General features: G+C 44.4%; 1 protein-coding gene across 1 annotated transcript; it reads right to left on the bottom strand.

Moving 5' to 3' along the window:
* Positions 1-217: 217 nt before the first annotated feature.
* LOC139245220 (probable G-protein coupled receptor 139) lies at positions 218-11,370 on the bottom strand. Its single transcript, XM_070871133.1, has 3 exons — positions 11,271-11,370; positions 3,037-3,901; positions 218-329 (listed from the first exon to the last, which is right to left on the bottom strand). Exons 1-3 carry the CDS (start codon positions 11,368-11,370, stop codon positions 218-220), a joined length of 1,077 nt encoding a protein of 358 aa, XP_070727234.1.
* Between the last annotated feature and the right edge of the window lie 1,121 nt (positions 11,371-12,491).

Consider the following 12,491-nt stretch of genomic DNA (forward strand, 5'->3'; position numbering starts at 1 on the left):
CGCAGCGTGAACTCGCCGATGTGTTACCAGCTGGGACGGGTAGTTGAAACATTTCCCACAATCTCCACATTTACAGGGTTTTTCTCCAGTGTGACTGAGCTTGTGTCTCTCCAGGTTGGATGATCGGCTGAATCCTTGCCCACACATACAGCACGTGTATAGTTACTCCCCGCTGTGAACAGTGTTTTTTGCTTGGATGGTCAAAGGCCGAAGATATTCAGGTCTCGGTGTATCGTGTGACTCCATCAGATCTGAATGTGATGTTTGGTTCGAGCCACTGGTCGACAAATCCTCCCCATTTAATACCCTGTAAAGTGAACTTCTGTAACCTAAAGTAAAAGAAGAACATTAGAACAAAAAAGATAGGAGCAGGAGTAGGCCATACGGCCCCTGGAGCCTGCTCCACCATTCAATAAGATCGTGGCTGATCTGATCATGTACTCAGCTCCACTTCGCTGCCCGCTCCCCATAAACCTTTACTCCCAGAATCTCTCAAAAATCTGTCTATCCCCGCTTGAAATATATTCAATGTCCCGTCTTCCACAGCTCTCTGGGACAGAGAATTCCACATATTTATAACCCTCAAGAGAAGAAATTCCTCCTCATCTCCGTTTTAAATGGGCGACCCCTTACTCTGAATCTATGCCCCCTGGTTTTACTTTCCCCTATGAGTGGGAACATCCTCTCTGCATCCACCTTGTCAAGCCCCCTCAGTAACTTTTATGTTTCAATAAGATCACCTCATTCTTCTTAATTCCAATGTGTAGAGGCCCACACTACTCAAACCTTTCTTCATAAGACAAACCCCTCACCTCAGGAATCAACCTCGTGAACCTTTTGTGAACTGCCTCCAATGCAAGTATATCCTTCCTTAAATAAGAGACCAAAACTGAACGCAGTACTCCAGGTATGGCCTCATCAATACCCTGTACAGTTATAGCAGCACTTCTCTGCTTTTGTACTCTATCCCTTTTGCAATCCCAACTTTTCCAATCTATCCAGGTAACTGAAGTTCCTCATGAATGGAATCATTCTCGTAAATCTTTTCGGCACCCTCTACAACGCCTTCATAACCTTCCTAAACTGCGTTGCCCACAGCTGGGTCTGGATCACTGGACCCTGAGGCTGGTCCCTCACATACTGAGCCTCACATTCACACACACTTCAGCTGTGTCTTGATCACTGGACCCTGAGGCTGGTCCCTCAGACACTGAGCCTTACATTCACACACACTTCAGCTGGTTCTGGATCACTGGACCCTGAGGCTGGTCCCTCACACACTGAGCCTCACATTCACACAAACATCAGCTGGGTCTGGATCACTGGACCCTGAGGCTGGTCCCTCACACACTGAGCCTCACATTCACACACACTTCAGCTGGGTCTGGATCACTGGATCCTGAGGCTGGTCCCTCACACACTGAACCCTTACATTCACAAACACTTCAGCTGGGCCTGGATCACTGGACCCTGAGACTGGTCCCTCACAAACTGAGCCTCACATTCAAACAAACTTCAGCTGGGTCTGGATTACTGGACCCTGAGACTGGTCCCTCACACACTGAGCCTCACATCCACACACACTTCAGCTGGGTCTGGATCACTGGACACTGAGGCTGGTCCCTCACACGCTGAACCCTCACATTCACACACACTTCAGCTGGGTCTGGATCACGGACCCTGAGCCTGGTTCCTCACACACTGCGTCTCACATTCACACACACTTCAGCTGGGTCTGGATCACTGGACCCTGAGACTGGTCCCTCACACACTGAGCCTCACATTCACACACACTTCAGCTGGGTCTGGATCACTGGAACATGAGACTGGTCCCTCACACACTGAGCCTCACATTCACACACACTTCAGCTCGGTCTGGATCACTGTACCCTGAGGCTGGTCCCTCAGACACTGAGCCTCACAGTCACACACATTTTAGCTGGGACTGGGTCACTGGACCCTGAGGCTGGTCCCTCATACACTGAGCCTCACAGTCACACACACTTCAGCTGGGTCTGGATCAGTGGACCCTGAGGCTGGCCCCTCACACACTGAGCCTCACATTCACACACACTTCAGCTGGGTCTGGATCACTGGTCTCTATTACTGAATATGCAGCGAATGAGTTAGGACAATGACGGGGTTTTGCTGCAGAAAGTGAGCTTCAGTATGTTTTCGGTGAACTAGAGCTCGATGAAAGCGACACTATTTTGCTGCTCACAAGGTTAGAATCACATTGCTGTCACAGTGCCCAATCTGACCTGCGGTCACAGATATCTGACAGCAGGCAATGGCCACCTGGGTCATTTCTTCCTGAGAAGAGTCTGCAGCTGTCCACACACCGTGCTAGTGGTTCTCATTGCCAGTGGTGTTGTTACTCTGCAAACACCATTGTACATAGACAGTGGGAAAGGGGACTCGCTGCTGGAAACACCACCGTTCACAGACACCAGGACAATGGACTCACGTCCGCAATCAACATCACTTCATTTCCAATAAATTCCACAGAGCCGCAGGTGATGGAGAATCTGTTCGTGAACTGGAGAATGTAAAATTTCAAAGACAATACATGCTGATTGATATAATGATCTGTTTATTATTCTCCAGGCATTTCCACACACAAAAAACCAACACAGTTATCATTCACTTCCTGACTGGGATAACCCACGTGTTCTGATGTTCATCCGGCAATGAACATTCCATGGTCACAACATCCTAAACCTCAATGCTGGGACTTGTGTCTCTTTGTATCCAGGAGCATGATTTCATTCAATTAAACCACCACCGCTGTTATAACCCACTGTCTACATAATGTTCTTCTACCTTGTTCACAGACACTTACATTGGAAACCGCAGGCCTTGTCAGATATTGCCCAGTGTTATGTCTGAAGAAGCCTGGGCCTGAGTTGTAGCCTGCTGAGGTTCAGGTAAAATATAACTAAGGGTACGATATGTGATGCAATGCAGATCTAATGTTGGGAATTGCTCTGAACCTTTCTTTCCTGAACTAAATTAAATATTATTCTCAGAGTATACTTCAACCCATTTTTCAGCTCATCTCTGAATTTAGTCTGGGTTACTGCATAAATACACGTATTTGTACAGCAACTCAAAAGCAGCAGCATGTAGCTGGTATAGTCTGCAATATACATCGGGTCATTGTAACCTGTAGAATAATAGTGGTTTGTAATTCGCATTAATAAGAAAAATATCACATACGCCATCCAGAGCAGTATGACGTTAGCGGATATAGCGAAGAGTAATATGATGGATTTCCTTCGCTTCTCCATCTCCGGATCATTGTGATTCACATCATTCCTGCTGCCCCTCAGCCTCCTGCGGACTCTGCTGGCCGCCAAAATGTATCCTACAGTCAGAGCATTGAGCAGCCGTATCAGGAATATTGGGAGCAGTGGTGTAAAACAGCGGTGAATCCAGCTAAATGCTACCCAAGCAGTTACAGTGTAATACTCGAGTTTTGCATTACACAACCAGGATACATTGTCGATTGTATAGTAGGGTTCATATATAAAGAACCAGGGGATGTTTTTTATACAGAACACCAGGCACACGGTTCCTATAACCAGGGATGCAGTTTTCTCAGTGCAATATTTAGTCCTCAGCTTCTGGCAACAAATGGTAACAAAACGATCGAAAGTGAAAGCGATTGTTAACCAGACAGAAATATCGGTGACTGCACGCATAAGCGCTGCACGGAAAGAACACACAGGTGTGATGTACAGGAAGGTAGTCGGGAAAAAATAATCATTAATCCGAAACAGTATCACATCAGTGATAATGACCAGTAGATCCGCCGCTGCCATGGTCACCAGGTAGCGAGTGATACATCTGGAGAGACCGCACTTTCCCCGGGATAGGATTACAATCGTCACCACATTAATTGTAAAAGGGAAACACACAGGAACAGGGAATCAGCCGTCAGGTTACAGCAAGGGAGTCAGTTACACAGGATTTGGTGTGAAATGTACTTTACTGCAGGATCTGGGGACTGGAACTGAACTCTTTACCGCTGCTAGAATTGTGTAACTGAACAGGATTTTAACATACAATTGCAATGTTAAATATCTGTGACTGTGGGGTAAAAACGCGAAAATAAACGACTTCACAAAGTTTATTTAAGATGCAAATAGACTCTGGAAATTTCCTCGGAGCTGTTACCCTTCTGCCACTGCAACTTCGCAAAAAGTGGGGTAGAAATCCACCGGAGATCCGAGTAAACTACTGGCCATTTAAATGTATGAATAAATGGACAGTGTGAGAATGAGTTATGGATAATTGCGAAAATTAGCAGTTCAGTGACGGAAGAAGAAATTAACAGAAAACGAATTGAAAATAAGTCATGAATGGTCAATTCTAAATTGGGAGATGGTTGAGGAGCGGTGAGAATGACGCCTGTTGAAATGCAGTGAATGCTAAAGGGGAATAAACGAGGCTGAGATAAAGTGCGGGGTTTGGGTCAGTGGGCAGGAAAGGGGCGCGGATACAAGGTGTGGGTAAGAAATTGCTCAGAGTTCTCATGTTGTATTCGCAGACTGGAGGCTATGAGTAAAGACCGTTGGACAAACTACTGTCAAACACCGCGATAATAGGGAAATTGGTATTTTTGAACTCAACCAAGTTGCAACAGTTACGTTTATAATCCACAAGATAAACATTTAATCTGATCAACTGACTTTTGGCCGAAATCGCAGGTCTTTACATTGGGGTCTTGTACAGTGCAACCCCCATCTGGACAAACTCTAACAATAACCACAAGGGGGATAAGTTCAGATGTGATCATGAACAAACAACCTTATCTTACACCTTCTTCTGTAATTCTAGGAAAAATATACATTGCAAAGTACACAATGGCACAAGGGGCATAATCTTCACCTCGCTTTTGACGACTCTAATAATGCAGCAAACTTCAGAGGGAGTTGTGGGTGGCGATCTCTAGACCGAAGCAAAGATACAGTACAAGTGACAATAGAGCCTGCAGTCCAGCCCAGGAGATACCTGCCGAGATTCAGCTTCAGAAAGGCTCCGTGGTAAGGTCTTAGCTCTGAATTGGCAGAATCCATCTTTAATATAAATCTGGCATATAGCAACATGGAGAATCTGTCTCTCTGGTGAGAAAGACTAGCGGGAAGTACATCCCAGCGGATGTGGGACATTATATGTACCTCAGCTTCCAGCGCAATCTATCAACAATGTAAGATATGCTCAGAAGTGTTTGATTCGGATTCCTTTGGTGTGCAGGATAGTGCGACATATAGCAGTTGTTCCAACTTGATATACGTAAAGAGCTCCACGTGTTCATTTGTAAAGAAATAGAGACAGGCAGAGAGCGAGAGAGAGACTATATAGACAAAAGAAACATCGGCACTGAAAAGATATCCTGAGCAAGATAAGTCGGCTGGTGTAGAAATAATTAACTGCATTCCCATTCAACTGTTTTTAGACAATACAGTCTTAGCTGGAAATTAAATCACATGGGTATGTATGATTAATATAGTTAAGTATGAGTGTGTGGTATGTGGGGTGGGGGGGGGGCGTGTGGTTACCATGGATACAGAAGTATAATGGAAATCTACAGAGAAAAATGGACAAAGTAACTCTGAATCAAACACAAGAAATGGGCCGTCCTGTGCTGTTTACAAGACGGAGATAGGACTCCTTGAACCGCTGCAGTCCGTGTGGTGACGGTGCTCCACAGAGTTGTTAACTGGTGAGTTGCATGAAATAATGGCGAAGATATGAGGAGATCATATTTCCGACTGGGCTTTGCAAATGGCCAAATCAGTCAGTAATTTATGTATCTGACGTAAAGAGCCGCATAAAAGTTGCTAAAATCATGTCCCCTGTTCAGTATTTGTCAAATCACTTAATTAATTCAACAATTGTAACATTATTACAACAACAACAATAATTTCTAATTATATAGCGCCTTTATAAAACTTCCCGAGGCGCTTCACAGGAGTGTTACAAGATAAAACAAATACATTTTGCTCCGAGCCACATAAGAATAAATTACGACCGATGACCAAAAGGTTGGTCAGAGGGAGGTTATAAGCACGGTCTTCAAGGAACAAAGGGAGGTATAGAGGCGGTGAGGATTTAGGAAGGCTGTTCCAGAGCTCAGGGCTCGGACAGCTGAAGGCACGGCCACCAATGTTTGAGCAGTTATAATCAGGGATGCACAAGAGGATAGAATTTGAGGAGCGCAGACATATTGGGTGGTTGCGATGGTAAAGCAGATGACAGAGATTGGGAGGGACGAGGCCATGGAGGGATTTGTACACAGAATGAGAATTTTGCAATCGAGGTATTGTTGAACCGGGATCAATGTAGCTCAGCGAGCACAGGTGGGATTTCGTGCGAGATTGGACATGCACTGGCGAGTTTTGAATGACCTCAAGTTTACATAGGGTAGAATGTAGCAGGTCACCCAGGAGTATGTTGGAGCTGTGTAAACTAAAGGTAATTAAGGCATGGATGGAGGTTTCAGCAGCAGAGGAACTGAGGCAGGGGCGGAGACGGACAATGTTATGGAGGTGGAAACAGGTGGATTTAGTTATGCTGCAGATATATGGCCAGATGATTATTTCCAGTTCTAATAGGCTAGCGAGATTGCGAACTGTCTGGTTCAGTCACAGACAGAAGCACGGGAGAGGAATCGAGTCGTTGGTTAGTGAACCCAGTTTGTGGCGGGACCCAAAGAAAATGTCATCGATATTCCCAATATTGGACAACATTTCTGCTCAACATGTACTGAATGTCGGACAAGCAGTCTGCCAATTTAGAGACATTGGAGGCCTCGAGAGAAGTGGGGGTGAGGTAGGGCTAGGTATCAGCAGCCTACATGTGGAAACTGAAGCTGTGTTTTCGGATGATGTCGGCAAGAGGCATCATATAATGGAGAACAGGAGGGGGCCAATGATAAATTCCCGGGGAACACGATATGCAACGATTTATCGTGAGAATAGAAGCGAATACAATTGATTTTCTGGCTACGATTAGGGAGATATGGATGGAACCAGGCAGCTGCACTCCCACCCAGTTGGAGAGGCATTGGTGGAAAATGGAGTACTGAACCATATCAAAGGCTGGGACTGGTCGAGAATGATGAGGAGGGAATGTTTATCTTTGGCAATGTCACAAAGGATGTCATTTGTGACTTTTATAAGAGCAGTTTCGGTAGTGTGGCATGGTGGATACCAGACTGAAGAGATTCAAATATGGATTTCCGGGAGGCGACAACATGTTTAAGGACTTTGGAGTGGAAATTAAGGTTGGAGAGGGGGCAGTAGCTTTCAAGCCCAGTGTGGTGAAGCGTTGTTTTTTGAGGAGAGGGGTGATAACGATAGATTTGAAGGAGAGGAGAGGACCTGGGCTGAGAGCACCATTAACAATGTCCGCTAACACGGGAGCCAGAAAAGGAAGTTGGCTGGTCAGCAGCTTGGTGGGAATAGGGTCAAGATGAATTGAGCAGGAAGTGGGTCTCATGGATAAGATGAGCATGGAGATGTCAAGAGGGGCAGATCAGGGAGAGACTTGAGAGAGATGCGACTTCATGGATAGGGCAGGCTGGAAACTTAGAGGACGTTTGACCCGTTGCGCTAGAGGAAGGAAGAGAAGGGGCAGAGGCAGATGATTGGGTGGTCTCAATCTTTGAGACAAATAATTCCATGATCTACTCACACTTGTTGTTGAAGATGAATGTGGTGGAGACTGGTTTCTACAACTTCGTAACATACCTTGTAATGTAACTAAATGTATATATATGCTGCAGCAATGTCCACAAAAACAACAACTGGTTGGTAAAGTTGCCTAAGATTTGCGTTATTCGTAAAAACTGCCATGGGAAAGTCATACGAATGTCAGACTAGATTTTCGACAGGGTATTAAACCCAAAAACTTCTGATTCAGATGGGAGCCGCGGCTGTTACAGTTAAAGGCCAGGTAGATAAGTTACCCAGAGCATGCAAAGAGGAGAACATTAGCGAGGGGTTCCTGACGCTGCTAACGATTAACTGAAACAATTTCACACTCCAACGACATCCCTCTGTGATAATACTGCGCTCATTCTCACTTAGAACCGCATTACTCCGAGACATTCCATTTAAAACAATGTTAGATTTTGAGTTGGAGATTCAAAAACATTGTAATATCAATAAACATCTCGCAAAGTTTGGAGAAAATGGAGGAGAGATATTCTCGGTTTTACCGATAGTGACCCAAATCTGACAAATAATCACCTCAGGACCGACAGAGCAATGACCAGGCCCTCCAGGTAACACAGCGAGACACGGATTTATGCAATCGGTAACCTGTTAAAATGAGTGCTGGAAACTCTATGGGCTGCAATAATATCATCGGACATTTGTTCGTGTAGAACATTCAGATACACTGAAATTGGATACACTGCGATTACCGGAAATCTCATTGCAGAAATGATGACTCTGGTGCTTGACATATCGGAACGCAGGATTAGATCATTCTTCCCCACACGCCTTTTCCACCATTCCAGTAGTCCATGGGTGATCGGCACCCTAACTCCAATTACCGTCTTGGTTCAATACTCGTTGATACCCTGACCTTAACAAATCTATCGCTCAGAGTCTGTGAATTGACAATTGACCATTAATTGACAGGATTTTGGGAGAAGGAGTGCAAGATTTCGACTAAACTTTGTGTGGGAAGGTGTTTACTGATTTCACTCCTAAATGGCCGACCTCCAATTTTAGGATAATGCCTTCTGGTTTAGATTAAAACGCCATCGGAAACAGTTTCTGTGCCTCTACACGATCGAACACCTTTATCTATTTAAATAGCTCGGTCATATCACGTTTCACCCTTCTAAACACAATGGAATAGAAGGCAAGGTTATGAAACCTTTTCTCATATTTGAATACTTTAAATCGTGGTATCAGTCTGGTTAACTTGTCCAGAAAACCCTCGAAGGCCAATCCATCTATCCTGCGATATGCTGCCCAAAACTGAACGAATATATTCCAAATGAGATCTGACAAAATCTCTGTACAGCGAAAACAGCACTTCCTCAGTTGTAAATATCTTCCCCCTTGTGATAAAAGCCAAAATTCGCTCAACATTTATCCCTATTCTGTGGTTCCATCCGTGCAACCAACTATCGATCCAAGTCGTAAGATTACCGCTAATTACGTGGGTTCCCATTTTTACGAATAATGACTGAAAAACATTATAAAAGCAGGGACTTAACTGACAATGTAATACAATTTGAGACGATGGGAAGAGACATTCCAATGCACCGAGTACTGATCATATTTATTGTTAAAATTACCGCAGCTGACACAATATTGAATGGAAATAACAATTTGGCGCTTTTGCTTCACAAACTAAGCATGTTACCGGGAGCACCAATTACCATGCCGAGAACTGGAACACGGCAAATGGTAATACAATAAATCAAACTGTATTGATCTCTGAGAAATGATGGGGACTCTTGATGCGGCACATGTTACAATGGACCATGTGAGCTGATATAATGAGAGATACTCTTAATAATACAGGGGCGAATCTTGCAGTCGGAGCATTAGGCTGCATTGATCCTGAGATTTGTGAGAGTCAGCGGGACAGTGAGACAGCTCACTTCAATCTGTTCTCATTGAGTAACCTCTTCAAACAGACTCTGCAGAGTGTTAAAAACAACAGCCGTATTATTGGACTTTAATGCTGATCATATTTCTTCAAACACAAACATGCAAGGCAATGTATTAGTACAGGGTGGTCGGAACTCAGGAGACATAGTGTGAGATTTCAGTTTCCCAACTGAAGTGGGAAAGTTAGTCAGTGGTACAATGGATGATAATACACATTGGTTCGATACACTGGGCTCTGCCACATAACCTGTAAATGTGAGGTAGAGGAATGTAATACAGACACAGTTTACAGGGCGATATGGCAGATGTGTTTAAAATTTTTGACAATATGGAAGAAGGTAGATAGAAGCAGACTGATTCCAGTAGATGTGTCTTGCAGAACGAGGCGCTGTAGAAACTAGATGAAATAGAAGACAATGGAACAGAGAGAAGAAAGAGCGGGAGAAGTTTTTTATACAGGGATTGTGGAGGCGGTGGAGTTCAGTTACATGGATAGAGGTTGAGGCAGAAACGGTGTCAGAATTCAAAGCAGATTGGGTCCGTGGCGAGAGGAAGAGGCGCTGAAGGGATATGGAGACCGGGTGGGTAAATGTGACTAGAAATTGCTCTATCTCTCAGTATCTGAAGCGAAATTAAAGTGAATGTGTGTGGATCACCGAGCGGACAGGCTTACTGAGGGTACAGTCGAAGTTCTGTCACCCTGCAAGCGTTTGGTCTGAACAATAAATGTGTCCGATTAGTATAAAGGGACCATGACCCGGCATGGAGACGGTGCTTTGGTTAAAATGCAGGTATTGAATCTAAAACGGGTTTTTAAATGTGGACAAACCCAGGACAGCTGCATAGAGCGCCGCTGCCTTGTTTCAATCGCGCTCTCACAGCACGGATCCCGGTCTGACCTGTACCGCTGCAGGAATGAATGTGACAGAAACCAGCTGCCTCCCAGCGGCTGAAGGCAGAACAATCTCCGCTGGGAGGGTGAAGGCGAGTCTGAGAACAGGCTGGTCACCGGTCAGTGGAGAAGATGTGGGAGAGAGTCTGTGTTCCTGCATGGAGCACAATCCCACACTCGGCATGGATTGTGATCACCAGGAATAATATCCGGCACTTTGCTGGAACCAGACGGAGAACAGCGGGTGGATTGTGATTAACGGGACTGAACAAATCCCGGTCCTGACTGTCCGAATTCCCAGGTATATGTCCATGATCGGCTTTCAGTGTCTATCTCCACAGCGGGAGTCAATGGAGCATTTTACATCAAGCTGAGTGTTGAGTAAAATATAATCTGTCAGATATTACCGAGTATTACGGGAAAGGAGAGCAGGCATGGAAAAACGGAATTAAAATAATCCATTGAATCACTCATTACACGATTCTCAGATAAAACGGAACCAGTTTGAAAGACATTACAGGGGGAAATAATTGCGGGTTTTATAGGGGTTAAAGAAAATTGAAAGTCACCAAATGATCAGTCAATGAACAAGGTTGAGCGAGAAATACTGTCACTGAATTTCTGCATCTGAATTGAATTGTGAAGGATCGTTACAAAAAGACAATTAGTGAGATGGGAGCTAATGCAATTAATCCCAAATTCATTCACAACTTTAGTAACGGAATTTAATCACTTACCGGGGATTCCAATGGCTGCTATAATCGGATAGTAAATCATTACTGCCTGTAGAATTGGTGGTAACACGGAAAATGGATAGGCAATGTACGGAACTCTCATTCTGTCTGAGAAATGATGATGACTATTGGCACTGGAAACAGAGATCCATCGAATTGTGAGAAGAGAGCTAAAGAGAAAACATCATTTATAATTGTGGGACATTTCCCATGGGACCATGAAAGATCAGGTGCATTGATATTACTTCCAGTCATTTGGCAGCGGGTCAACTCCCTTCACAGTAATGTTTGTGCTGCACTGATTATATCCAAAATAATAATACAATGTTTGACGTGGAACTGCCCAAATCCCTGGCCTAATATATTGCTCACATTTCTAACTAACAATATACGGAAAGCCGGGCTCTGCCAGCATGGCCGCATCTTAAACACAAACAGCTTCAGTTTTCCTCCTGTTATTTGACGCGGTTCATTCCTGTCGATGCACGAAGTGATTTCCCCGAATTCCCAATCAAATTTCAAATTTTACCCCACTCCCGGTGTTTGACAATCATCCCTTTCAATCTCGAAGTTGAGGCTTGCAATTGAATGAGCAATGTATATCTTTAGAACGGCATGAAGTCGGGATTTGCACCAACACCTAGAATAAGAAAATCTAAAAACTATGGTAGAAAAATTTAACCATAGAAAAGGGCTCGAAATAAGCCTCGTTTCACTCCAATTAACATTTTCAAACGTTAGAGATGATGTTGAAACCGTCTCCAGAGGGCTAACTGTGACAAGGGACCTGTACAGTATTAGAATAGCTTCTGACACGTGAGAAGCAGAATCTCTCTGCGTATCTACCTCCCCATGAATTTTGTGGGCTGCAGTGGGGATTCACGACGCTGCTCTATTCATTATCTTCTAGTATTATCCATTGCCGTAGTTTCACGTTGATATGTTCTGTGATATTATCGAGGCCGAGGAATGCAGGGACAGGACGCCATTTAGTCGCTCGGACATGCTCCACCGTTCAATTACTCCCCAACTCAATATTTCCCGCATTTACAGAAACAATTGAAATTACATAGCGTCTTTCACAACCAACGGATGTCGCAAATGGCTTTACAGCCAATGACATAATTTTTGACCTTTAGTCACTGTATTTTTGTAGCAAACGCTGCGGGTAATTTGTACACAGCCGGGTCACATAAACAGCAATGTTGCAATAACAAGATCATC

Source organism: Pristiophorus japonicus, unplaced genomic scaffold (genome assembly GCF_044704955.1).
Source record: "Pristiophorus japonicus isolate sPriJap1 unplaced genomic scaffold, sPriJap1.hap1 HAP1_SCAFFOLD_2156, whole genome shotgun sequence".
Lineage (NCBI taxonomy): Eukaryota > Metazoa > Chordata > Chondrichthyes > Pristiophoridae > Pristiophorus > Pristiophorus japonicus.